Source organism: Salvia miltiorrhiza, chromosome 3, assembly GCF_028751815.1.
Source record: "Salvia miltiorrhiza cultivar Shanhuang (shh) chromosome 3, IMPLAD_Smil_shh, whole genome shotgun sequence".
NCBI classification, from domain to species: domain Eukaryota; kingdom Viridiplantae; phylum Streptophyta; class Magnoliopsida; order Lamiales; family Lamiaceae; genus Salvia; species Salvia miltiorrhiza.
In genome coordinates, this window is record NC_080389.1 from 64,011,480 (window position 1) to 64,034,580 (window position 23,101).

The following is a 23,101-nucleotide window of genomic DNA, read 5'->3' on the forward strand; positions in this document are numbered from 1 at the left end:
TATATTTTTTTTTTCTTCCCCCATCACTTTTAATATATGTTTTAAGCGAGAATTGTTCAAATAAATTCATCAAAACCTTTTGTTTAAAATAGCAATGCGCTCGTGTGTGTGTGAAATAATTTATATAAAATTGATAAGATTGTCTCAATTCTATTTGAATATTGGAGGTGGACCGTAATTAGAAGTTGCAATTTTTAGGCCAATGCTCTCATATGACCAATTCCTTCTTTTCCACATAAATTGAAGTGTTTAATGTGCATGAGAACCCAAGATTTTTATTTTTTGAATTAATATTTAGTTGACTTAATTGGGTAGTCCCCAAAGAGTAAGAGGAATCAAATTCAATGTCAATAGGGAATTTCAGAATTTGGATTCTCACACTAGAAGACCATTTCTACTTGCATTTTTGCAAACGTTTTGAGTCTTTAGGTCATACATAAATCATAATAATATTATAATCAGTCTATAGATGAGTCAATTTGACAATTTATGTTACAAAATATACTAGTTTCTTACTTATACATTTTCTTTAAATGAATGAGAGAAATATTCAATACGTATTTCACATTTAGCCATTTTCCACTATCCATCGCATAACATGGTATGTGGGTGACGTACTTAGGTCTAGGACTAGGACTGTAAACGAATTGAGTCGAGTCGAGTTAAATACTAGCAAGTTCGAGTTCGGCTCGTTTAAATATTCTGATGGTCGAATTCGGGTCGAGCTTGATTCAAGCTTTTATCTTGTTGATCGAGCTCGGCTTGTCACCACTTAACAAGTTTGAGTTCGGCTCGGGTATTGCTCGATAATGTCAAATTTGAGCTTGAGCTCAAATTCAGCTCGTTAAATGTTCGTATAGATGGTGTTTGAGCTCGAACTTGTTATAAATTTATTTTTTTTTTAAAAATTAATATGTTATTCGTGACTCGTTTAAGGCTCATGCACTAATTCGATTGAAGGCTCGACTGATGATTCGTGAACTGACTCGCAAACATGTTTCGCGAACAATCGAATCCAAACATGTTCGCGAGTTTAACGAGCCGAGCATTGTCAAGCTCGAGCTCGGCTCGATAAAAATCTCGAATTTCCAACGAGCCTTTTTTGAGTCGAATTTCGAATAGGTTGCGAGTACCTTTGTTCATTTATAGCCCTCAGGTCAGATAAAAGGAATGAAATACCCCTTGCACGATTTCGTTTAAGTAAAGAAAGCGCGAAAATCAAAATCGCTAATTCCCCAAAAATATTTCAGAAACAGCAATTTCAGCAGAAACAAAACCCTAAACCCCGACAAAATTAAACAGAGAGCCATGGCGCGGAGGAAGCCGGTAACTGCAAACGCATCGGCGGGGAAGGATCGGAAGCCGGAGGCGAAGCGGCAGAGCAACTCCGAACGGTCGGCTTACTTCGCCCGGAGAGAAGCCGCTAAAGTGCTGCGCAGCGCGCTTCAGGGCGATGCTCGGCGGCGAGCCGTCGGGTCAATTAAGTCGCTCGTTTATAGCCCTACCGTCAGGAACAAGAAGGCTACATTTGCGTTGGTTTGCGAAACTCTCAAGCGTATGTTAGCAGCACTTGTTCAGTTCAACCGTGCAAATTACTCAAGTAGAATGTTCATTTTTGGAATAATAATAATAATTGGACAGAATGTACCATTTAACTCATTTGCTGCAGTGAATCTATTATGCTAATGAGTTGGTGTCGAACTAGCTGGTCGAACTTCGAATTTGTTGATACAATGTGTAATGATGTAGATTGTTACGCTGTGGTTAAGATCAATTCGAGCTGGTTGGATTTCGTATCTGTTGACATGAGATCAATGCTGTAGATCATAATGTTGTGGTTAAGCTCAATTTGAGCTGGTTTGACTTCGTATTCGTTGACATGATATTAATACTGTAGATTACCATGTTGTGGTGAAGCTCAAATCGAGTTTGATAGACTATGTAATTGTGGATATGACATCTAATGTGTAGGTTACCGAGTCGTGATTATGCCTAGCTCAAGTAGGTTAGACCTTTTATTTGTTGATAGGACATGTAATGCTTTAGATTATCATGTTGGGTTTTTAAGCTCACTTCTAGTTGGTGAGACTTTGTATTTTTGGATTTGACATCTAATGCTTTAGATTATCAAGTTGTGATTATGCTTGGTTCGAGTTGGCTAGACTCTCTATTTGCATGAAATGCTGTGTAGATTATCGAGCTGTGATTAAGCTCAATTTGAGTTAGTTAGAATCCATGCTTGTTGATATGAAGCTCAATTCGAGTTGGTCGGACTTGATGTTTGTTTTCATGACATGGAAATTGCAATGTTGTAGATTATTAAGTTGTGATGAGCCCAATTTAAAAAAATTTAAGTAGAAGCACTGGCTTTTGAGATTGGCTTGATAAGCTGAGAAGTTAAGCTTAAAATCAGTATTTTGATTTGTAGATCTCTCAGTTATTAAGGAGGTTATGGAGGAGGCAGACGTTGTAAATTCCAAATGGAAGGTACAGCTACTAGAACAGATATTGATGTGATTACTAGAAAAAACTTCAATGCATCTCCTGTTATGTATTTGTTGCAATGCTGTTGATATTTTGTTAACTTCATATTATTTTTGCTTTTGCTCCACAGAAGCAGAATGAGCTATTGTATATCATCACATATGATTTACTTTTTGGACAGGTAAACTATTTTGCCACTTCTGTTTAGCTCACTGATACCAGTCTAAGCACTTTTTTGATACTGCGTATCGAAGTTGATCTGTTAATGCCTGTATGCCTCAATCAGTCAAGTTGTAATATATTTGTCTTGCTTTACTGCATCCACATTGTATTTATTTATTATCATTTTCCTAAAATATCCATCATCTTGATTCTTTTTTTTTTTTTTTTTTTTTTTTCTAGCAAGATTTATTAACTGGTGATGCTGAGAAGCATCTGATGTCAAAGAAGGATGCATTGCAATCAGCTCTATCACGGATTTTAAGGCGCAAGGGACTGAAAAATGTAAAAGACTTGATGGCTCTTGATAAAACTGCGGGTGTGTATTCTTGCAACTTCCTGTATTCGGAGCCCTGTCTAGTTTTGAAAGAGACATTATTTAAGATTTGTGAAAGTCCTACATTAATTCCTACTGTCCGATTTTCTGCAGAGCTACAGAAACCTCGTTATGTTCGAGTAAATACTTTAAAGATCGACACTGAATCTGTCATAAGCGAATTAAGACAACAATTTTCGGTATGTTCTTTAAATTGGTGAGATGAACTCACTCTACAGTCCACTCATATAGTTATATATGGCATGCCTTCATGAGCTGTGCAGAACCTCTGTTTTCTTGTCCTGCCAATCAAGAATATGTTGTTAAGGAACTAAATTTCACATAAACAAAAATACTTGAGGCCCGTTGGCAAGGTTCGAGAATCTGTAAGGATAGTAGCAAACACTAATTGCATACAAAAATGACCGATAATAAGAAAATGATGGCGAGAATAGCACACTAGAGATTTCCAAACTTTAGGAGCTTATATTTATCATATTTTTGTAAATTATGAACTTTTTTCTTTGATCAATACTCTATCCTTCAGGTCCAAGAGGATGACACAGTCCCAGATTTACTGGTCCTCCCACCAGGTGCTGATTTACACAATCATCCTCTGGTAAAAAATGGAAGTGTTTTCCTGCAGGTATTCACTTTCAAGATTCTCTGAAGCAAAGTCCTATGATCCGTCTTGAATTTCCTGTAGAAAATAGATATACTATCGTGAACCAGCACCATGAAAGTCTGTATCATTTGCAGGGTAAAGCAAGCTCCATGCCTGCCGTAGCTCTTGATCCTAAACCTGGATGGAGGGTATGTTACTCAAAGTATCCTCAGTTCCTCATCTGTGTATGTAATCCGACATTATTTAACTACACACATCTGCTTTCGAGAAGGTTATCGATGCTTGTGCAGCTCCTGGGAACAAAACTGTCCACCTTGCTGCTCTCATGAAGGGCGAGGGCAAAATTATAGCTTGCGAACTTAACAAAGAAAGAGTAGAGCGCTTGAAAAATAATGTCAAACTCTCTGGCGCAACGAGTATCCTTTCAAAAACTTGATTTGCCTCCATCTATCTGTGCCTTAGCAAGATCAGTATCTATTTCTCTGCTTCATGTAAACATATTATACAGTTAATTGTTGCTAATTGTAGACCTGTTTAACTTAACTGCACATAGATGTGAAAGTTAAACATGAAGACTTCTTAAACCTTGATCCTACTGATCCCTCACATTCCACGGTAATCTCGAAACATTATTTTTCAGTCTTCAGATGCAAATTCTTAAAAATATATAACCGTTTCAGTTTGCAGATTCGAGCTATACTCTTGGATCCATCATGCTCTGGATCTGGGACTGCTCTTGAGAGACTAGATCATCTACTTCCATCACATAGTGCAGGTGAGTTTTGTCACCTATGATAACTGTAGAATTAGAAATTCCATCTCTCTTAGCTCTCCACGGTATATAAAATGTCATCTATTTATTGATTTCTCTTACCAGACCGGTCTAGTTATGTCGACACGGCGCGGCTTCGCAGGCTTGCAGCGTTCCAGAAGAGGGTCCTCGAGCATGCGTTATCTTGTAAGGCCATCAATGTGTTTGATCGTTTTTTCTATTCATGTTTTATGTCTCCAACTTTCATCGTTTTTCAGAAAAATATCTTCAACTAATATTTTCTATTAAAAAATCTTCAACTCTTGAAATAATTCGATTTATATTCCCGCTTTACAAAATCCAGCAACAGAACGACGAGCCACCTCGCTAAGATTTTTAGGTTGTTTTTTATTCCACATCACTCACTAAAGTCTAAACTAAACAATGTAGTTTCGCACAACGTTAATTGGAGATATATCTTTGGAAAATGCTAAAAATTAACTACACAAAACATGATCAACCCTTCTTTATATCTAACATATTTCAATATATGGATGTGACAATAATATTTGTTGGTGATATTGGATTTTGTACAGTCCCAGCAGTGGAGAGAATCGTTTACAGCACATGTTCAATACATCAAATCGAGAACGAAGATGTTGTCAGCTCGGTTCTGCATCTCGCATCATCTCGTGGCTTCCAACTCGAGACACCGTTTCCCCAGTGGCCTCGCCGCGGCCTCCCCACGTTTGATGGCTGTAAAAGTTCCTTCTCTCTCATCCCTCTCCCTCTCTAAATGCTTGAGCAACTCTCAATTTGATTTTCTGATTTTTGCAGCTGAACATCTGTTGCGAACGAATCTGGAAGAAGATAAAGAAGGGTTTTTTGTAGCTCTATTCGTTAGGAAAGAAAATCGAGAAGATCGTCGTCGGAAGCAGCAGCGTACAGCTCGAAAGCCTCTCAACTTCTTTGTAGCCAAACTTCTTAAATTGGTTTAACTCCATTACCACAAGGTAATTTAATTTTTACCCAAACTTTTGATATTGGTTTTATCTACTTTCTTGTTCCTTTTCAAGGTCATAGATTTTCTTTTTTTCAATTTCTGAAAATATAGTATTGCGTTACGAATTCTTAATTCGTATATAGTGTTATCTTTGAGGAAAAGGTGTGAAAAATATATAATATGTATATATGTATATCATTATTCTGAAAATATAGTATTGTGTCATCTTTTAAGTATATTTTCCTATATTTAGAGCGTCATCTTTTCTTTTTCTTTTTTTCAATTTCTGAAAATATATAGTAAACCGTCACGAATTCATAATTCATATTTAGAGTGTCATCTTTGAGGGTAGATATCTTTTTTCATTATTTTGTAGAGAAGACATTTTTATAAGTAGGATGAGTTTTTTTCAAATATTTTTTACTTTAATTCATAATAATATTATTATAATATTAATACGATAAGTGACTAAGTGTAATGAACTTTTTTTTTAAATGCTTCAAAGAATACTACTAGAATGTGTCAACATTTTTATTTTAATAAATTTGCAAAAATAAAAAGCAATCTAAATAGAAATTGTAACGTAGGATCACGAATTCATATTTCATATTAAGAAGATAGGGATTATCTAGTACATAGATCATCCATCAATCACCAAAAAAGAAACTAGAAAAAAAAAAAAAAAAACCACTGCAGCAACAAGGTGAAATTCAAACTAAACCGACCAAATTTCAATCAACTAGAAGATTTGATGGAATTGATCGACAAAAACAGCAGAAAACACCATTTATTTGACACCAGCTCCCATTCTTTCCTTTAGGCACCACCACCATTCATCCCCTCACGCAATCTTAACCTCAATGGTCTTGGGCTTCTTCGGCTCCGGCGGCGGCAGCTTCTCCACCGTCACGGTGAGCACGCCGTCCTGGCACACCGCCGTGATCTTATCCGTGTTGGCATTCTCCGGCAACACGAACTTCCGCATGAACTTGCCGATCCTCCGCTCCATCCTCACGTACTTGGCCCCTTCCTCCTCCTCCCTCTTCCGCTCGCCGCTGATGTTCAGCACGTTGTCCTCCTCCACCTGCACCCTGATGTCGCCGGACTTGAGCCCCGGCATGTCGATCACGAACACGTACGAGGTCGGGTACTCCTTCACGTCCGCCGGCGTCGCCGCCATGGCCCTGGCGTCGCGGACGTAGGTCCTGGTGGGGCCGCCGCCCGACTTCGCCGCGTCGCCGCCGACGTCGTCGCCGTCGAGCATGTGCTGGATGGTGTGGAGGAGGGGGGCGTCGAGTCCCATTAGCCTGAAATCCATTTCCTTCTTTCTCTCTTCAAATTCTGCAGCAACTTTTTTTTCCTTTTTTGATCGGTTTTGAGCTGTGATTTTTTCTCGATGACTGATGAGTGACGGTGGGGTTAGTTATTTATAGGGTGGTTACGGAAGATTAGAGAAGTTTCTGGAGAGAGAAAGCAGAGGGGTCGCTCGGGCTCTCTGGTAGAATGGATATTGTTCTAGAATGTGTATGTTCGCTGACGTGGAGACATTTGGGGAATTTGAAAATTGGGTCGTTTCGCCTCGTTTTTTTTTTATTTTTTTAATTTTTTTTACTTCCCATGTCTGAAAATGGTGCCAGCCTGGCATTCTATCTAATTATTTATTTTTTGTTTTGGGTGGATGGTTGATTCAATTTCGTTTGCGACTGTTTTACCTAAAAAGTTTAGCATATTGTCGATTTGTGTTTTGTATTTTTAATTTAATATTGTATTTGTTTCTTTTCTGTTTATGCTCAAATTTTCTATCTTAGCTACTGATTGTAATAAAAAGTTACTCTTCTAAAACTTTTTTAAAGCAGTTCTTTGCCAGATATTACCGCTGTAGTTTTGTGTTTTTAATAATTGATTTTAGGATAAATATCACTTTAAACCTCAAACTATTTTCGCACTATTAATTATATCCTAAATTATTAAAAATAATTTTTTAAATCTTAAACTATCAATTTTATATCAATTCTACCCTTCATCTATTTTTCACCCTTTGACTTTTTAATTAATAAGGTATGAATCTATGATTAAGAAAATTGAAGAAATATGAATGTTGAGGTGAGCTATTAATATTAATAATAGAATTAGAGAAGAAGATAGTATTTTTTTTAATTAAGAATATTCAAAACGAGGTTTATCTTAAATAGGAGTAATATTTGAATAAAATTACTTGCAATATAAAAACTATCATCTAAATCTTCACCATTAATACTCTGTAAATTGCGCCTAAAAAAAACTCTGTAAATTGCATCTTAATCAAATTCGGTTAATAAAAACAATAACCGATATTCTTTATTACAAAGATTTCAGCACACACTCGTTACAAATCAAACACCATCAACACACAACAAATAAAACGTTAATAATTAAGATGTTTTTCCTTCATTTTCAAATAAAAACATTATTGATCCTTTTCACTAAACAAACCCGACGCCGCCACCTAACCGCCAACCTTAACCTCAATCGTCTTCGGCTTCTTGGGCTCCGGCGGCGGCAGCTTCCGCACCGTCACCGTCAGCACGCCGTCGCGGCACACGGCGGAGATGGCGTCGACGTCGGCGTTCTCCGGCAGCGGGAACTTCCTCATGAACTTCCCGTGGCGCCTCTCCATCCTCAGATACTTGACTCCTTCCTCTTTCTCTCTCCGCCGCTCGCCGCTCACCACCAGCACGTTGTCGTCCTCGAGCTGCACCGTGATGTCCGCCGCCGCGATCCCGGGCATGTCCACCACCACCGCGTACGAGGCCGGGTACTCCTTCACGTCGGCCGGCGTCGCCGCCATGGCCTTCGCGTCGCGGACGTAGGCCCTCGACGGGTTGCTCTGCGCCGGCTTCTCGCCCTCGTCGGCGAGGTCGAGGAGCGTCGAGAGGAGGACGTTGTCGACGCCGCCGAGGTGTCGCATATCCATTATTTTCTTTCTGAAATAAATAATTCGTATTCGAATAACTTACGAGTAGCTCTGTTTAGATTGACGATGGTGAGTGAGGTTGAAGATGGTGATATTTATAGTTTGGTGGAGAAGGTTGATAATGGATTTGTTTGGTTGTTGCTAGATGGTTCTTGGAAATTAACGAGAGATTGGGATAGCTAATGATGGGCATATAATGGAGATTGCTACATTGTTCTCTTTTTTTCAAGAACGATCGAGAAAAGCTCTAAAAAAGAGAACGATAGAAAAAAAAGTATCAAGTGAAAATGATTAAATATCGTGAAAAAATAATAATGAATTAATTTAGAAAGCTCAATATTCAAATTTTATTTATTTAAATTAATCGTGTAAAATAAAAATAACGAATACTTCAATATAAATGAAGAATTTCACCACGTTAACTGAATTACGACTATTTATGCATTATAAATAATTTATTCGTTTTTCAAATAAATTGTTTGTAATGAGCAAATAGCTCTTAAAACTTAGGTTCGAACTTTAAAAGGAATACAAATTTCATCACATTAACTGAATTACGACTATTCATGCACTATAAGTAATTTATTCGTTCTTTTCGTTTCCGAAGACAAAGATTTATAAGGAAGTATGACTAGTATACATCACATGTATGTAAAAATCTACATATAAAAATAAAAATCAAAATCAAAGCTCATCCTCTTCCTCCTCATAAACACGCACCTCCCTCTCCCTCTCCTTCTCCTCAACATACCCATACTTCCTCAGCACATACCGCACCGCCCTCGTGAGGTTCCCGACGAACACGACGCCCACGAGCAGCAGCCACACGACGACGGAGATCTTCGCCACCTGGTACACCGTGTTCTCCACGCGCTCGGGCGTCATGTTGATGAGCGTGACGAAGTAGGTGAGCGTCTGCGCCGAGATGGCGACCCACATCGTCACCATCTGCGTCCACATCCACCGCCTCCGCCTCATCGGCAGCCCGCTCACCTGCAGCAGGATGATGCTGAGCGACGCGAGGAACGCGATCGTGTTGAACACCATGTACTGCCCGTACTTGTCCGGGAGCGTGTACGCCATGACGGACTGGCCCGCCCTGTGGGCCCTGTCCGCCCGGCTCGTCCCGTTGGGGTTCCCGGGGAAGTCTCCCTGCCAGACCCCGCCTGGCGGGGAGAGCCCCGCCTGGAACGCCACCGTGGCCGTCAGGGAGGCCACGATCATCAGCGCGCTCCGCTTCCGCCCGAGCCAGTCCGTGTGCTTGTGTTTCTTCTTTTGGGGCTGCGTATTCGTGGAGAGCTTATTAGATATTTTTTTCTTGAGGAATGCATTGTTTTGATGATTAATTAGGCATTGTTTGATCTCCAAATCCCTCAAATCACCGGGGCTTTGTAGTAGCGCATCTAATGCTGTCAAACCGTTTGCGTTTCGTGCTTCCTTTTCTATTCTCGTATTATTTAACAAATACTCGACAATCTGCAAACATGATACAAACATAGAAGATGGTTATAATAGTAAATTTTTTATAAATGCAGTATTTTTTTTATAACAATAGTAAATTAAAGAATAATGATTTAGATTGATTTTTACTTAATACTGAATAGAAAGCTTTTATTTTTGCATTTCATGCTCTTTTTATTCTCGTATTAATTGTCAAATACTGGACAATCTGCAAATAAATATATACACAAAGAAGATGGTGATAATAGAAACATTTCAGGTTTAATGCATATCATTTCTTTTTATAACAATTGTAAATCATAATGGTTTACTTCTTTTTCTATTAACTCTGACAATATGCATGACAAAAAATACGCAAACTTTGATAAAAATGGTAGTTGTACTCGAATTTTCAGTTAAGCCAAAAAATATATAAATTGATATTTTAAATTGTAATTTTACTTGAGTTTGATTTCCGTTGAAATTAAAGTTTATCCATCATATTCAGAAGCATAATCTTGATCAATGGCAAGTGAAAGAAACTTATCCGATTTAACAATTATAGTTTTTGCATATTTAGACCTCCGTATGAACTTACGACTGATAAAACTTTAATTTTCTCGGAAGTTAAAATTAGGTGAAACTTGAAACTAAAATATGAGTCGATGTATTTTTTTAGCTTAATTGAAAGTTTAGGTGAAAATTACCATTTTCGCCAAAGTTCGCATATATTAATATACAATTGCAACAATCTCATGTATACCCAATGCTCAAACTATATACCATTCAATTTCATTGCAAATATATGAACACAATTAGCAATAACACACCTATTAAGATTAAATGAACTAAAATTGTAATCTAAAAATGCAATTGAAACCCCACAAAAATTCTTGCTCTAAAAATAGAAAAAAAAAAAATCACATACCTCAATCTGTTTCTTGGCAACTGCGAGATGCAAAACAGTATTTCCATTCTGATCCTTCCAATCCACCAATCGATCATCTCCTCCCTCCAAACACCGCAATATCTCCTTCATCGCCTCCACCCGATTATACTTCACGCACAGATGCAAGCAGCTCTCGCCTCCGCCTGTCACCGCCGCCGCCGCCGCCGGCTCCGCCTTCAGCAGCTCCTCCATAACCGCCGCCCGGCCCTTGATCGCCGCCAGATGCAGCGGAATCCTCCCCTCCCCATCCCGGACACCGCACATCGAAGAATCCGCCGAGATCAGCTCCCTCACCATCTTCGCGTTCCCCTTCGCCGCCGCCAGATGAAGCGCCGACGAGCCGTTCGAGTCCAGCGACTTCGACAGCTCGGGGTTCGCGCTGAGCAGCTTCCTCGCGAATTCGAGGTGGCCTAGGAGCGCCGCCGCGTGGAGGGGGTTAATTTCCGGCGCGGAAGAGATCTCCGGCGATCGGAGGATTTGGGGATTTTCCTTCAGGATTTGCGATAGGAGCTGCACCGATCCGTTTATTGCTGCTTCGTGAAGGTTTTTGAGCTGAATCTGATTCTTCTGATCATCTTCTTCTTGTTTATTCTGATCTAACAATCTCAGAAGCTCCATTTTTTTCTCTGTAGAGTTCAATCGAATTTGTGCAAATTCGATTGCGCTGTGACAATTTTTGGGGAATTTTGTTCCCTTTGAGCCAATTAGGACTGTAGAGAGTAGAGTCAACGCTACGCAGAATATAAATTAATTACAATAATTCTTGTATAATAACCTCTTAATTGATTATTTCCAATAAGAGGAAAATAATTATAATATTCTGCATCTAGAAAACGTGCGACGAATTCAAAATTGGAAAATCTGAGGCTCTACGAAATTGCTCACAAACTGTTCGATGCTTTGCTTGTATGAACATTTCACGTTTTCACACCTAAATTCTATTATTCTTTTAAATGAATATTGTGTGATCTTCATTTATTGGCTTCTGCAGCTGTAGATGATTATCAATAGGAGTGTGCAAAATCGAATTTCCGACTATTAAAAAAATAAAAAAGAATAATTCTGAATACAATATGACATCTGACGAGCCACATCAACTTTTGAAGTTGAAAAATAGGAAGATACAATTGATACATGACTATCAATAGTTCATTATCTTAAAAACATTTTCCATAATTCATTTTATAACTGATAGTGCAAAAATAGTTTTGGATTTATAATAAGGGATTATGGCAAAAAAATACACGAACTTTGAAAAAAATTGTAATTTTCACATGAACTTTCAATTAATTAAGCCATAAAATACATGCATTTATATTTTTGTTGTAATTTTCACCTGAGTTTGACTTTCGGCAAAATTAAAGCTTAGTTGACAGTCGAAAATTCATGTGATGTTGGTCTAACTTATGATGATGAAGAGTATTTAAATGCTCGGAGGTTTAAGAAGGCAAAAATTAATACTATATTTGACTTAATTTCGACTGTCAATTAAACTCTAATTTCATTTAAAGTCAAACTTGGGTGAAAATTGCAACAAAAATATAAATTCATGTATTTTTTGGCTTAATTGAAAGTTCATGTGAAAATTACAACTTTGTTCAAAATTTGTGTATTTTTTGGCCATAATCCCTTATAATAATTACCCCTAAAGATACATGTGAACTTCAATGAAAAGATTCACACACTAAAATCCATAGAAATGTGAAAATACAAACACCTAAACATGAACATGATACCTAATCTTCACACATGAATTGTAGGCATATGAAACTGCATATGCTATGAGAAAAAAAGCACTGCTGATTTCAAACAATCACTTGTTCACCATTCTCATGGCTCACTTCCACCATATTCCTAAACCTTCTTGGCCTCCACACAACAACCCCTCTGTTCTTCAACCATCTGTCGACCAAACGAACCGTGTTCCCGACGAGCAGAATCCCCATCACGCCGCACCACACGGCCAGCGAGATCTCGATGACGTGGCTCAGCGCCCCCCTATCCTTCCTCGGGGTCACCACGACGATGGATATCGCGTAGGTGGCCGCGATGGAGGTGACCGTGAGCCACATGATCATCATCAGGACCCACATGAAGAGCGGCCGCCTGAAGGGGAGGCCGCTGATCAGCAGGAGGATCGTGCTGAGGGACGAGACGAAGGCCACGGTGTTGGCCCGCATGAAGTTCTTGAACGCCCGGGGGTGGTTGTGGGCCATCACGGCCTCCCCTGCCTTGTGCGGGCTGGGGTCGTTCAGGAGGTTCTCCTGCCAGACCCCGCCCGGGGGGGTCACCCCGGCCTGGAAGGCCATGGTGGCTATGAGGACCGCGACCACCATTATGGAGTCGCGTTTCTTCGTCAGCCACTTCACCGGCTGCGTGTCTCCGTGCCTCGTCTTGAGTCTGGCGAGGCCGGGGCACAGGAGGTGTCGGATTCCGGAATCTTTTTCGGCGTCGGGTTGGATTTGCTCCAAAATGGACTTTGCTGTTTGGCCGTTGGAGTTCTTTGCATTGATGTCTATGTTGGGGGCTTCGAAGAGATACTCCATAATCTGCAAGAATATGATGTGTTTGAATTCTTGATTGTAGGTAAAGAATCAAGGAGATGCTCTTATACATTTGATTTCAATGAATGTTGAATGGTCTGGATTTATTGCCTTTTGTAGCATATTAATTTTTTTCCTAGTTTAATAAAGGGGTAATAGAGCCTAAATACAATGGCATTCCCACATTTTTGGTTTTGCACATAAGCTAAAAATCATGTCTACAAATACACAAATTTTCATTTTTAATTTTTTTTTTTTACACACGATGAACATTTTCGGTGAATGGTTTGTTAATACGTTTTTGTGTTCTTGTAGTACAATATACCTAATGTCCAACTACGTTATTTAGCAAGACTTTCATTTAAGCCAAGTAGTCAGTTCCGACTTCTACCTCAACAATAATTTGTCGGAAATGTTCATCGTGTGCCAAAAAAAAAAAAAAATGCAAATTCATGCATTTGGAAGTAGAATTTTAAGCTCATTTGCAAAACCAAAAATGTGTAAATGTTCGTGTATTTAGGCGCTATTACCCCATTAATAAAAGGGGTATTGGCCTATAAATACATTAACTTTCCCATTTTTCTAGAATTTAACATCATCTTTAGTTTTGGCCTCATAATACACCAACCTTACAATTCTTCTGGTTTTTCCCATAACCATCTTCTGAAAATTCTAAACTATCCCCAACATAATAAAAATTGCAGAATCACCCCAGCATATTCAAAACCAAGACAAAATACCCATTTATGAATTTTAAAACAGTTTATCATTTAATCAGGCCCAACATGCTTCCGTAACACTTCAAAATAATTCTTAAATTAAACCAACATTATACCTTCGTCGACTGGTCTTCTTCAGGAGTCGGTCTTGTTGCGTTTTACGGCTCGTCTGCCCACCCGGCACGCACCAACCACACACTCGCAAGAGATGGTTGCAACCCTTCTCCTTCACTAAGTGCCAACTAAATAATTTGTTGGAAAAATAAAGAAAATATTTTTACTCAACCCGGAATAGTTGGACAAAAACTAAGCGTTTATAGAGGAATTATATAAAATTTAATTTATTTCATAAAATATTCCCCAAGGGAGGAGACTACTTGTTTAGCTACGCATGGTAGCTAATACTTGTGTACATAAAAAATAAAAAGGAACTAAAACTAAAAACGAAAAACTTTGAAAACAAGAATTAAAATTACAAAGATAGATTCTGAAGAGAGAGTGTGTAGTGTGAGAAAGTTGTGAATTTTTCTCGATGCCTTCTTCTCTCCAGCACTTGTGAATTTATAGAGGTCTGATACCCTCTATTATTGCTTGGTAGTTGGCCTCGGATGCTTTTCTTCGTGGCCAGCTTGCTTGAAATTGACATCCACCTTCTTTTGTTGGCCATTATTGCCGACACTTGTTGGTGTTGTCACATATGCTGGGCCCTTGCTTTATCGCTTTGTGATAATGCTGGTAGGGGCCGGCTACTTTTCCTTTCCACTCACTTTTGTCCTGAAGCTTTTGGTGAGTGGTCCTCCTGTTCTTCCACCCACTTTTGTCGTTTCTTTTGTGGGTGCGGTCCTTGCTGTGAATCACATGATTCACTCTGCTTTGTCGGCCACCTTACTTTTTTGGTGCCCGCGGAGTTCTTCCCTTTGGGGTCTGACGCTCATCATGCTCATCAGACCGGAACCTCCTTCTGTCAGGTTTCGGGAGGAAACCTTTGCCGAATTCTGGCTCCTTCTGCGACGAACATTGGTCGCAGATCCTCTCGATCCAATGGCTCACATGAGCCATATTGCAGAATTTGCGACGAGTCTCTTTGCTCCCCGCGATCTTGTTTCCCCAAATAGTTTGCCTCTTATTCTCGAAAGAATTTTCAGCAAACTGAGTTGTTGTTCCTGTCATTGTGTTAACCAGGAACGTTCCCAGATCTGAGCTTTGAAAGAACTTAAATCTGGACTTCATTTTGTCCATCTCTGTGAGACAGACCCATAGACCCCATGCTCGCCTCGTGGAGATTTGATCTTCCGAAAATGTTGAGACGATTGCGGCATTAAACTCAGGAACTTTGATCCGGTTCAAGGCCCCTGTATCTGGTCTCCGAAGCTTGATGAAATGGAAGGCTTCGTAGACTCCTTTGCCAACTGGCTCTGGAGCTGCACTGAAGAAGTACAATTCCAGAACGTCTCCCCTTTTGAGGGACTCGTTGTTCTCCCATGCGTCGAACACCGTTTTCTGGATCCATTTGGGTAGACCCTTGATTTCGGTGAATGCCGGAGAAGTGGTATAAACTGAAGCTAATGCCCCAAATTCATACCATTCTTTAACATCGTTTGGATTGGCTCCTGGCGTGAACCACACCCTTGGATATTTCCCTGCAACATCAACCCGGCAATTTCCCGGATTAATGCCTCTCCTCGTGAGAAGTTTCTCCCACCTATCTTGATACATCTGCCAAGAAGGAGAAGAAATAATAAGATTAGTATCAACCTTAACTTGGCCTGTCATGGGCCTAAGGCTGATCTCTCCCTCTTTTTCCCCAGAGGTGGAGGGTTGACATGTTGATTCAGGGAGTGACCCCTTAACAACATCTTTTCCTCGAGCGTCCGGCTGTGAAGCCATTCTCTCAGGACTTGGGCTAGGGGTACTTGAATCCCCTGCTACAGGTAATCCGCCCTGTACGGAAAGCATTGCTTTAGCCCGATTTTCACGGACTGCGCGCAAGAGCGGCTTTTCAGTTGCTTCCTGAAGATTGAACATCTTCATGAAACAGACATCAATTTGGCTAGATACTTTGGCCTCATCAGCCGCTTGTATCTTTCCTGCTTGTTTAGTGTGTAGTACACACTTCTGCCATTCTTGTTGTAGCAACTCTAAGCTTTCAAAGAGCTGCCCTTGTATTGCCTCGATGGCCTCCGCTTCAGGGAGCTCCATCCCTTGTAAGGAAATCTGCAAGAACATTCTGATCAGATTTCAAAACGACAATATCATAATCATAATATTGGCATTCTGCTTGCCATCTAATTAATCTAGCCTTTTCAGGTTTAGATTCAAACTTTTTTGTTAAGAAAGCTTTAACGTTAGTGTTATCAACTTTCAAAACGAATTTTTTAGCCAGTAAGAAAAGCGGCCATTTTTTAAACGCCTTCCGCACTGCAAAGAATTCTTTCTCGTTGATGTGCCATCGCACAGCCTCGTCGTCAGAGAAAAGACCGCTACAGTATCTGCAAGGTTCTTCTCCATATGGGGTGATCTTTGTAAGCACTGCTGCCCACCAGAAATCACTCGCGTCGGTGTAGAGGACCAAATCATCCTCGTCTTGTGGTATTGAAAGTTTCGGGAGATTCTTGCAAATCTCTTTCAACTTCTTCATACCCTCTCGATGTTCCTCCTTCCATATGAATGGAACATCTTTCTTCAGTAGTGGACTGAAGACCTTTCTGTGTTCCGCAAGGTTTTTGATAAACATCCCTGCGAAGTTGACAACTCCGAGAAAGCTTTGGAGCTGTTTTTTCTCTTTGAGATCCTCCGGAAATCCCTGGACTTTTTCCACAATATGATCTTGTAGAATTATCCCAGATTCATCGATCTCGATCCCCAGAAACTCCATTTTCTGAGTGGCTATAACTGCCTTCTTTTCAGACAGCACAAGTCCTTCTTGTTGACAAACATCCGCAAAGATCTCCAGATGCCTGACATGTTCATGAATGTTTTTTGATGCAATGAGGATGTCATCAATATAAACAAACATAAACGAAGAATAATCTTTGAAGAGATTATCCATTTTCCTTTGGAATATCTGAGGCGCGTTGGCTAACCCCATTGGCATAACATTCCAGACATAATGTCCTTGTGGAGTTGAGAAGGCTGTGAACTTCTTACTCCCTTCCTCCATGCGAATCTGGTAAAAACCTGACTTGCAATCGAACTTTGAGAATACCCTTGCACTTCTGATGCAGTTAATAAGGTGTTCTCTGCTTGGGATGAAATATCCGTCAAACTCAAGAATATCATTAATTCCTTTGTAATTAATGACCAGTCTTGGTTTTCCTCGCTTGATCTCCCCATGATTCCTCACCAGAAATCCAGGACTGCTGTAGGGTGATCTTCCATCTTCGATTAGCTTTAAATCAAGATGTTCCTTGATTATACTCATCATATCCTGTTGATCTTGAGGGTTCATCAGGATAGGTTTGTACCTTACGAACTCATGCTCCTTTCCAGTTTTAACTTTCAAGGTTGCTCTGAGCTGGTTCTTATCCCACCATGCCAAAGGATTCTCGTGGTAACACTTCTGGATTCTCCTTTTGACGTCGGCAATTGACACCTGTTCTTCTTCCTTGATATCTTTGTGTGATATCAGGGATACTTTGAGGATTTGAGTTTCTTCTTCAGAGAGATTTGGGAATCCCTCAGTTCTGCATTTAAGCAAAACTTCTCCGAATCTCCTTTGATCCTTCATTTGAGGTCTCCGGAGTCTGCCATCATCACCACGCTTGCTGCGAAATTTGATTGGCATTGAACGATGAAAAGCTCCTTGGAGCCTTTGCACAATGATCTTGTGATCACAATTGGTTGTGAACACTAGCCTCCGGGCTTCATTGTCCTGTATGTACCTCTTGAAGCTTTGCAGAAAATTATTCCCGAATAATATATCTGCTCCGGTATCATGGAAATATATCGGTGGAGTCTTGACTTTGTACCAAGGTGTCTGTCCTGCACCGCCGATCAGTATTTCCGTCTGTTTTACTCCTTTTGATAGGAGCAAAATCTTTTTGGAGAAATCCCTTCCTGCAATTCGAGGTAGATCTTCTTCCACTTCTGCTGGAAAGACTCCTCGTTTTGCTGTACAGATTCCTGCTCCTGAATCCACATAAGCAGCAAAATATTCTGCTTTGTATTTCTCGTATAACATCCCAACAGAGATGTATATCGAGAATGGACTTGTCATTGGATCATCAATCTTTGGCGTCCGATTGTGATCTCCATTCCTCCTGATTTCCATGACCATGGCTTATATTTGTCAAGGAAATCCCGTCCTAAGATCAGGACATCTGCTTCCTGTCCGGCTTGGCCTTCGGTTTGGATTTCAAAACCTCCAACCTCCAGAGTTCCGATGTATCGGTTATCCCCTGGATTCGCCAGATAATACAACGAACTACAAGGAAATTGGTTCTCCCTGCTTGTTGTATCAAATCTTGTGGAAACTTGTCTCCATCCTTCGGGACATTTGAGTTTAACCCTCATGTCTGGAGCTGGTGTTTCCTGGATCGTCATTCTCTCATATGATTGAGAGAAACTCCTTGTAATAGGCCCTGAAGTTAGCCTATTTCCTTGGAATGATAGCCTTGGTACTCCAAGTCTGAGACTTTGAGTATGGCTCAGCACCGTCTTGTCTCCAATATCGATGTCGATTTCTCCGATCTGAGGAATCTCCACTCGGTTTGGTTTGACTGCCTTGGCTACCTCCTTGAATATTTCTGGAATTTCAATGAACTCCTTTCCCAGAAATAATTCTGTATGATGGGAATTTGATAAGGCATACGAGACTTGATAAGTCAGTGAGTATGGCCTATTCCCTTCTGTCATGAGCTCCTTCTTTTTGTAGTCCTGATAGAGGGTCAGGGCTCTGCTGAAGGATGAATCCTGTAGATTATAAGCGATCTGTGGATAGAACTCGGTTATAATCCTCTTGGCATAGAGATTGCCCGAAAAGGCTCCTAGAACTGATGCTCTAGTATTTCTGATTCTTTTGTCGCAAAGTGCGACATCAATTGGTTGGTCTGTCCCTGGGGAGAGGGATGATTTGATTACCAACTGAATTGCTCCAATATGAATCCATTTCATCGTGCTTGCGACTTCTGGCTTCATTTTCTTAAGATCCTGCCTAATATCTTCAGCAGGAACCAGCTGGATCTCCACCTGATTACTTGTAATCTCCATTGGAAGCGCCATTTCTCGGTTTGTGACACCAAAATAGACATGATGCTTCCTTTTGGATGGTATCAAGCTATTAAAAACTCGATTCAATCTCCCATTGGAAAACCCTTGGTATGTCTGTACCTCTCCGGTTTCCCTATTGAGTTTCTTCACGAGCTTTTTCACCACTTCTTCCTGTGGAATCAGAAAATGGCTTGTGAATCCATTCTGATCCTCCTTCTGGATGTGGTGGACCTCGTGTTCCTCTTTAGTCTGACTCGTCTCCGGTTGATCCATCTGACATCCCCGAATCTTCAGAACTAAAGACTTCTTCTTGCTCATATATACTCTCATCAGAGGATATATCTTCAAATTGATACACAGGTATCAATTTCTGGTGGTAGATAGCATCTTCGATATCCGGTGTGGATTCGAATCTCCTTATCTGCCTTTTCTCGTTGTCTGGGCAATTGGTTGAAATATGCCCTTTTGCACCGCACGACCAGCAGTTGCAATCCTTAAAACTTTCATTTGCTTTGGCTTGAGTGCGCCTGAAAGTTTTTCTCGCCGGGATTCTCTTTTGATTTGAGAATCGGTTCCTAGATGGTCCGCTCCGTTGGCCTGACTTGTAGGAGCGTGCCTTCTGTCTGGTCCACATAGTTCTTGGCTTCCAAGAACTCCTTCTGGACTTTCTTTCATAGGGTTGGTACCTATGTTTCTTTCTGCTTCTCCTTTGATACAGCAACTCAGCACCAATCTCTGTTGGAAGATCAATGTTGTCGCACATCAATGGAGATTTCTTGTTGAGCCTCCTCAATTTCTTGAGATTCCTCAGGTCCGCCGCCTTCTGGCACCATTCGGACAGCTTCTTGTGAACGTAGGACATCCTTCTTGATGCACTATCAAGTGGATATTCTCCCGGTGACACGTACTCGTTGATGAGCATCTCCCTCCATGGACTCGGAAACTTTGTGAAAAAGAGGTCCTTGGCAGTTTGATCATCAACTACCCCCATATGAACATATAGGGTATAAAGACGTAGAAATTCATCAAGAGCTTTTGGCTCTAGCACCATTAATCTTAGATTGTAGAGTGCCTGATGATATTTCTTGCGTTTCTCCTCTGCGGATCCTTCGAAAAAACCCATTCCCAAGAAATGGATCTTAATCTGTTTAGTAGCCTCCTTAATGATGTCATAAGGTTTTGTGCTAGTAAACAGTTCTTCCCTTACTGAGATGTTGATTTTTTCCCAGTATTGTTTTGCCATTCCTGCCAGACTTGCTTCGAAGATTTTGGCAAACTCCTTTTTATCGTATTCAATTGTGGTGACTACGATATTCAAAGCTGAAGCCCATTCATCGATAAGATCCTCCCAATCTTTGAAACTGGCTTCGTCGAGGTTGAGAATCAATCCATAGGGATGGATTGGTTCAAGTGTGGCCTTCCCTACCGGAGTATCCCGCATCTGTGGCCTACGTCTTTTGGTTCGTTGGAAGTGGCTTGCATCATCTGAAGCCCCACCCCTTTTTGACGAACTTTCTTCTTGGTGCTCGGGTTTGGGCACCTCATCTCCTTGGTTCATCTTTAGATCAACCATGTTGAGGTTAGCAAAGGATTCTGCTAACTCCTGTAGATCTTCTAATCCGATTCTGTCAAGGCTATTCATGATATTTGCCTTTCATGATTCGGATTATATCCTCTGGCTGCAACTCCTTGGGTGCTGCATCAAATATAGGAGAATTCGTCGGGTCGTTGGACCATTGCTTCCGAATTTTCCCGGAACATGGTTTTCGCCTTTCGATTTCCTCCATTCTTTTCTGGATATCACGCAAGAGGGTAATTATTTCCTCTTGTTTGAGTGATATTCTGCTCAGCTCCATCGGTAGATCGTACAGCTTGACGCCATAATATTCCACCGTCTTTTGGATCTCCCGCAAGTTAACGTTGTCGGAAGAGCTTGGCTCGATCTTCTGGTAGCCTGGATAGACTACTCCTGCTTTGTCTTTTGGTTCCATTAGTCGTGTGACCAATGGGCCTCGTACATGTTTTGTTCAATGGTCGCTCTGGCTGCGGCCATTCTCATGAGATGCTCATGATAATTCTGGATACTCGCGATGATATCGCGAATAAGCTCGATATCTCCTCCTCGTCGTAGGTTGGTAACGAGGGCTCGATTGTTCCACCTGAGATCACTTATAAAGTGACCCATTTCAATCTCCAAATTTTGGAGAGAGTTCCTGTAGTGTACACATCTCGGACACTCGTCCGGATCCATAAACTTTTAATGGAGTCTCCTCCCACATGGGTTAATAATAAAATAAACTAAAAATTACATAATTCCTCTATAAAAACCCGCTCTGATACCATTTTAAACAAGGATCTTTTAAACTGTTTTTTGCTTAATAGTACGTGGCATTGTCTCACAGTCCAGACCCAGTTTACCGCAGTAACCTATCGGGCACGAGGAAAGTTTCCAGCCGATATACCATTTAAGCCCAATTTTAAACATATTTTAGGTATAAATTGTCTTTTTGTCAAAAATCAAATTTTTAGGGGTCAAATTGCAATAGATTTTATAATGGGGTAATTTTTGAATATCCATACTTTTGGGCATGGGAAATTCCAGAAACTTTTGAAAGTTTATGTATTATGGAGCCAAATCTAAAGTTGGTGTTATAAACTAGAATTTGGTCATAGTTTGTGTATTTAGGGGCAATAACCCCTTAATAAAATTACAAATTAGCCTTTTGATTTCTGTGTAATTTGTAATCTAATCTTGATCATAATTTATGTAACTTATGAGATACTGTGTTAGATAAAATAAAAAAGTAGTCAAGACTTCCTATTTTCAAATTAAGACTAGGTCAAAATATCAGCAACCAAAGGAATATTGCAACAGAAAAGCCTCAGTCCACATACTATCAGATCAATAATGAATAATAAAAGCAATCAATAATTTTAGCCTTTTGTTTTAATGTTCTTTAATCTTCTGACAAATTTGTTTATATTTACCTTTCGTCCCCTTGGGATGGCCTAGTGGTTGGGGTGGTTGCCTGTTGTCCAAGAGGTCACAGGTTCGAATACTCTCGGCCACAATAACCACTAGGTGGGGTGTGTGTGTGGTTTGTATTATTTATAATGTAATTTCATCAAAAAAAAAATAATGAATAATAAAAACAAATAAAAATAAGAAAATGAAAATTAGAATTTTGATCTCACAAAATTACCTCAATCTTTTTCCCCATGACTGCCATATGCAAAATGGTATCACCATCATCATTCTTTGCATTGATCAGCTCTTTCACTTCCCTCACCAAGACCTTCAAAGCCGGCAATTGGCCGTGCTCGACGCACAAATGCATCGCGGTGAGGCCTCGCCCCACCTTCTGTCGAGCAGCCGGAGGAGCTCTCGAGACGAGCTCCTCCAGCAGCTCGACCCGGCCCTTGATGGCCGCAACGTGGACGGGGTTCCGGCCCCGGGAGTCGCGGGACAGGCACATTTCGGGCGCGGCACCGACGAGCCTCCTCGCGACCTCCACGTTGCCCCGTGCAGAGGCGACGTGGAGGGGCGAGGATTGCTGAGAGTCGAGCTCCTCAGCCAGATGAGGGCTGACTCTCAGGATTTCTTCAACATAGGGTAAGTGGCCTTTCAATGAAGCTATGTGTAGAGGTGTGTTGTTTGGGGTTGTGTAGGAGACTCTTTCTAGGAGAAATGTGTCTTTTTGGAGTAATTGGCGCAGAGCCTCCACATCACCTCTTGCTGCACTCTCATACAGCTTTTCCATCTCTCTCTCTCTCTACAGCATTTACACAAGTTCTTGATTTATGTTAATCATAGGGTTGACTTGGGTGGTTGACTTCTTATTACTTGCAGACAGTTGAGAGACTTAGTCCATGAATGAATTTTTGTGTGAC

General features: G+C 40.6%; 5 protein-coding genes across 5 annotated transcripts; 1 reads left to right on the forward strand and 4 right to left on the reverse strand.

Moving 5' to 3' along the window:
* The first annotated feature begins 1,220 nt into the window (after positions 1–1,220).
* On the forward strand, positions 1,221–5,438 carry LOC131015377 (25S rRNA (cytosine-C(5))-methyltransferase NSUN5). Its single transcript, XM_057943758.1, has 13 exons — positions 1,221–1,555; positions 2,429–2,487; positions 2,615–2,665; positions 2,887–3,022; positions 3,134–3,219; positions 3,567–3,665; positions 3,779–3,832; positions 3,916–4,060; positions 4,198–4,259; positions 4,332–4,419; positions 4,522–4,602; positions 4,992–5,153; positions 5,233–5,438. Exons 1-13 carry the CDS (start codon positions 1,309–1,311, stop codon positions 5,391–5,393), a joined length of 1,431 nt encoding a protein of 476 aa, XP_057799741.1. The 5' UTR covers positions 1,221–1,308; the 3' UTR covers positions 5,394–5,438.
* A 536-nt stretch (positions 5,439–5,974) lies between these two features.
* On the reverse strand, positions 5,975–7,059 carry LOC131015460 (17.3 kDa class II heat shock protein-like). The gene has a single exon (XM_057943879.1). It carries the CDS (start codon positions 6,714–6,716, stop codon positions 6,240–6,242), a length of 477 nt encoding a protein of 158 aa, XP_057799862.1. The 5' UTR covers positions 6,717–7,059; the 3' UTR covers positions 5,975–6,239.
* Positions 7,060–7,695: 636 nt separating this feature from the next.
* LOC131015464 (17.3 kDa class II heat shock protein-like) lies at positions 7,696–8,590 on the reverse strand. The gene has a single exon (XM_057943884.1). The coding sequence runs from the start codon at positions 8,349–8,351 to the stop codon at positions 7,884–7,886; it is 468 nt and encodes a 155-aa protein (XP_057799867.1). The 5' UTR covers positions 8,352–8,590; the 3' UTR covers positions 7,696–7,883.
* A 328-nt stretch (positions 8,591–8,918) lies between these two features.
* Positions 8,919–11,654, reverse strand: LOC131015376 (ankyrin repeat-containing protein BDA1-like). Its single transcript, XM_057943757.1, has 2 exons — positions 10,720–11,654; positions 8,919–9,827 (listed from the first exon to the last, which is right to left on the reverse strand). The coding sequence occupies exons 1-2, from the start codon at positions 11,356–11,358 to the stop codon at positions 9,036–9,038; spliced, it is 1,431 nt and encodes a 476-aa protein (XP_057799740.1). The 5' UTR covers positions 11,359–11,654; the 3' UTR covers positions 8,919–9,035.
* A 690-nt stretch (positions 11,655–12,344) lies between these two features.
* LOC131015387 (ankyrin repeat-containing protein NPR4-like) lies at positions 12,345–23,065 on the reverse strand. The gene is made up of 2 exons (XM_057943768.1): positions 22,414–23,065; positions 12,345–13,289 (listed from the first exon to the last, which is right to left on the reverse strand). Exons 1-2 carry the CDS (start codon positions 22,969–22,971, stop codon positions 12,546–12,548), a joined length of 1,302 nt encoding a protein of 433 aa, XP_057799751.1. The 5' UTR covers positions 22,972–23,065; the 3' UTR covers positions 12,345–12,545.
* Positions 23,066–23,101: the final 36 nt, after the last annotated feature.